At 64.2% G+C, this 4308-nt stretch overlaps 1 protein-coding gene and 1 long non-coding RNA gene across 2 annotated transcripts; both read right to left on the reverse strand.

Annotated features, from left to right (window-relative positions):
* Positions 1–289: 289 nt before the first annotated feature.
* On the reverse strand, positions 290–797 carry LOC113941551. The gene is made up of 3 exons (XR_003525703.1): positions 726–797; positions 392–451; positions 290–305 (listed from the first exon to the last, which is right to left on the reverse strand). It is a non-coding gene; the product is annotated as an uncharacterized LOC113941551 (long non-coding RNA).
* Positions 798–802: 5 nt separating this feature from the next.
* LOC113941550 lies at positions 803–4201 on the reverse strand (the record flags this gene model as incomplete). Its single annotated transcript, XM_027632707.1, has 9 exons — positions 803–937; positions 1101–1202; positions 1640–1795; positions 2061–2237; positions 2440–2574; positions 2659–2794; positions 3154–3419; positions 3503–3652; positions 4107–4201. Coding segments are annotated over 9 exons (1352 nt in total), but the record flags the coding sequence as incomplete, so codon positions are not given.
* Positions 4202–4308: the final 107 nt, after the last annotated feature.

Below are 4308 nucleotides of genomic sequence, written 5' to 3' on the forward strand. Positions count from 1 at the left end.
GTGCTGAGGGGGGAGCCTCCCGCTGCCTGCGGGACAGCCCAGGAAGGCCACGGTCGGCTCAGCACACTCAGCACGGCGCAGCTGAAGGACACCAGGGCTTTGGGCACGTTGTTCCAGCTTTATTCAGCGCCAGTCCTTTAGCCAAGGCAAGCTGCACCTCTGCCGGGCTCACGGCCAGCAGCAGCGCAGTGCTCCCAGGAGGCCTCTTGGTCTTTGCTGCACGCAGGGACTCCTCAGAATGCAGGTTGTCTGAACTGCCAGGGAACTGACAGAGATGTCCCAATCTTTCTCCAAGGGCTGAAGTGCTGTGACGGAAAGAAACAAAGCCCAGATCAAACCCCCCGTCTGCAGAGAGCCTCTGGATTCCCGACAGACCGCGCTCCCCACTCACCGCTCAGGATGTCAGCCTGACTGTCCGTGGTCTGCTCCCTCAGGCGCCGTGTGATGAGTCCTGGGCACAGAGCTCCATTAGCCCCTGCTCCCCAGCCTGCTCCCAACAGCAGGGCCCCCAGTCCTACCCACCTCCCCCTCAGCACGGCTGAGCCCAGGAGCCCCCAGAAGCTCAGGGGAGTGGGACTGGGCAAGGCGACCACCAAGCCCCTCTGCGTGGGCAGGGTTGGCAGAGGGAGGCAAGGCCCTGCCCGGGCTGGCCGGGCATTGCTGGGGTGGCAGCAGCAGCACAGGGGCCAGGCTGCCCCAGAGGCACCGCAGGGGCTGGCACTCACCAATGAACCTGACGGCCGCCAGGCGCACGTTGGCCTGAGGGTCCTGCAGGTAGGGCAGGCTCTGATGGATGAAGGCTTCAACCCTGCTCCCACTCTTCTGAAGCTGCAGAGAGAACAAGGCATGTCTCTCCAGGGCTGTCACTGGGGCAGTTGGTTGGAGCAGTGCCTCCTGCCAGCACCCCCTGGGATGGAGAGGCGTCCCCTCCTGCTGTCTACAGAGAGGGGACAGGGGCCTGCAGAAGAGCCCCTGGGGCTCTGTTCTTGAGGGCAGCAACAGGGATGCAGCTCCAGGCTCTGCCCAGCTGCAGAGCCCCCAGCCCTGGGATGGGATGGGGGCAGCCCTCCCCCAGCCCGGGCTCCACAGCTTGTCCTTACCAAGCACGCTCCAAGCTCCCACAGCCGCTCTCTCTGCAGCAGGTGCTTGAGCGTCCTCCACTTCAGCAGCTCGGCAGCAGCAAGAAGGGCTTCCCTGGAGGCCTGCAGGACAGCATGAGCTCAGGGATGGCCTGGGGGCCTGGGCAAGGAGACCTCTTGGCTTTGTTCCTGGGGGGTTCCTGCCTTTAGGAAGCTGGGACATGCCCTAGCCCAAATGTCTGGGAGGCTTTTGGGGACAGCCCTGGGGGACAGGCATGGAGGCTCAAAGGCCTGGCCTCCAACACAGCCTGTGAGGATGCCCCTGTTCAGGCCGTGGTGGTCACGGGCTGCTGCCGAGCCCTGCAGGAGCAGGCAGGGCAGGTGTTGCACAGGGCCGTGCCAGCTTCTCTGCCCCTGCTGGCGCTGGCTCCGCACGGACCTTCCCCCGGGCTGTGCTGGGGGAGCGCTGCCCGCTGCCAGCAGCCCCTGCCCCGATGCCCAGGAGCCCTGGGGGTGTCAGCCCAGCCCTCTGTGTCAGGGCTCAGCCTCCAAACCTGTACCTTGGCTACGCCGGGGACCTGGTCGCTCATACGAAAGAGGAGAGGTACCAGTGCCCACCACAGCTCCTTCCTCATCCTCTTCTCATCCCTGCCGACCACGAACTGCAGCAGCTCTGTGAGCATGCGGATGGAGAGCTCTCGCAGCTCGCTGCACTCCTGGCAGGAAGCAGGAAAAGGGAGCTTTGCAAACAGCAGCTCCCTGCCCACAGTGAAGAGGGCCGTCATCATGGCTGCGGGGAGGGCAGCGGCTCCGGCCTCACATCCCAGAAGAAGCAGGACTGGGCTGCACGGTCCAGAAGCCATCCCAGGAGAGCCCAGGGGAGTGCAGCTGGCTCCAAGTGCTGCTCGCAGGGCTGGGCTGCAGGGCAGCTGTCATTGCCCAGCGCCCATCTGAGGGGTTCAGCTTTCACCTCAGCCTTACCGAGTCAAAGAGGGGCAGGAGCCTCCCCACAAGCTGCACAGCGATGAAGCTGGCCTTGGTCTTCTTCAGCTGATGCAGCACATTTCGCAAGGCCAGCAGGATCTTCATCTGGGCATCTTCGCTGCCAACTTGCAGGATCTTCATCATGCCCGGCAGGAAGAGCTCAATGTTTCTGGCCTGTAGAGAGAATGTCCATTGGGTGAAGAGGGCCGTGCCTGAAAAGCTCCCCAGGCAGCCACCCCAGGCTCCACCATGGCAGGGAGGGTGTTTGGAGCAGTCACCCCACGTTCTGAGTCCCAGGCCAGGCCAAGCCACTGCTTTCCACACAGCCCCAGCCCCCGTTTGCCGACAGGGCTGCCCCTCGCACCGCCCTGCTCACCATCTCGGCTCTCTGCGACAGCCCGACGAGCCCTTCCAGCAGCAGCCCGGCTGTCCTCATGTTTGGACAGCCCTGATGGCTCTCGATGTCGGGCTCGTCAGCCGACTCCTCCGACTCAGCCTTCCTGGAAGATGACTGCAGGAGCAAACAGAGCCGTGAGGGGCCGGCAGAGCCTGCAGGGCTGGCGGGAGGGGACCAGGGCCTTTAGTGGTCACTCACAGCCACGGGCTGGGTGCGGGGGCCTTCTGCGGAGCAGCGGAAGCACTGTGTGCACAGCAGGTTGGCAAAGTCCTCCAAGATCTTGGCCAGTGTCTCCGGCATGGAGGACATCAGCTCCCACAGCTCCGGCGCAGTGCTGGAAGGCAGAGAAGGCAGAGCGCTGTCAGCAGGGCTGCCTCGGCCCCAGTGCTGTGGCCTGGAGCAGCCCCCAGAACCTGCCCCTTGGAGCCCTGATTGCGCATCCCTGGGGGCCCTGCCCGTGCGGGCAGGACGGGGCTGAGGGCGTGTTCCCCGTGGGGCTGGAGCACCGGGCTGGCTCTGGGCTGGCTGGGCCAGTTTTGGCTGCTGTGAAGCAGGGCTGGAAAGTGTGGGGGGACGGAGGGCCTGACTCTGCAGGCTGTCCCGTAGCATTCCTTGGCTCTGGCAGCCAGAGAGTCTCGGGGTCCCTCTCCCCACAGGGAAGAAGCCCACCCTCAAGGCCATCAGGGCCAGTACCTGTCTCCTTGAAGAGCCGCCTTGCACAGGAGGATGACCACTGTGCTGGGGTACAGGTTGGTCATCAGGCGAAGGAGCGACTCTGCTTTCTCCCACGCTGCCTGTGTGCTGCAGTATGGCAGGCTCTCAAGGATGCTGCTGACTATCTTGGGCGCCTGCAGGGGATACAGGTGAGGATGGCACTGCCCCCGGAGTGCAGCCATGTGCTCAGTTGCCCTTCCCATTCCTCTCTGCTGCCTTGAGGTGGCTTGGGGGGCCCAAGTCCCCTGTGCTTGGGAAGGCGGGATGCAGGGAGGAACAGGGCCCAAGAGGGCTGAAGGGCACGACAATGCAGCCACAGGCCACTTACGTCTGTCAGCCAGACGACCGGGTCCTCCAAGGCCACATCCAGCAGGCTGCTGGGCACCTGCTGGTCGAGGATGCTGGCATCTCCCAGTGCCTCAATGGCCGCGAGGATGACATCTGTCCTCTCGTGGGACCGCAGGTATTTTCCAAAGGCCTAGGGCAGCAAGGAAGGAAGACGTGTTGCTCTGAGTGCCCTGATGGTGCTGCTTGGCTGAGCAGCTCGAGAGGCTCCGGCCTGATGTGCCCACCACTGCTAACAGCAGTGCCCACAGCAAAGCTGGCAGCAGTGCCTGCAGTCCCTGCATGGCAGAAGAGGAACAGAGAGGGCCCTCCTGCGGGGGGAGGAGGGCTCATGGGCACAGGCTGCTGGCCCCACCGAGAACCAGGGACTTGCTGGTGGCCAGGAGCGCTGGAGCTCCTGCCGGGGCTGAAGCTACTGCTGGGCCACTGGAGTGCAGCCCTCGTGCTGTCCCTGCTCAAGGACGGCACAAACCCTCTCCCCAGAGAGCTGAAAGTGCGCCAGCCCCACTGCTGCGGGGTCCTTTGGCTCACACCAGTGCCCTGCTGGTGCCACGGACAGGAGTCCCAGCAAGGGCACAGCTCCTTACCTTGGCACAGTCCCTGGCGCTCAGAGAACACAGCGCGGACGTGGTCACGGCTTCCCGGTGGACTTGGTCTGCTCTGTCCTTTAGCCTGGATTCGACTAAACACCGGGGCAAACACACAAGAGTCAGGAAGGCAGAGCAGCTTTGCCAGCAAGCTTACCAAACCGCCCTGGCATCTGCTGGCAAGGGGGCGGGACAGGAGCAG

This window comes from Corapipo altera, unplaced genomic scaffold, assembly GCF_003945725.1.
Source record: "Corapipo altera isolate COAL_440 unplaced genomic scaffold, ASM394572v1 60480, whole genome shotgun sequence".
Classification (NCBI taxonomy): Eukaryota; Metazoa; Chordata; class Aves; order Passeriformes; family Pipridae; genus Corapipo; species Corapipo altera.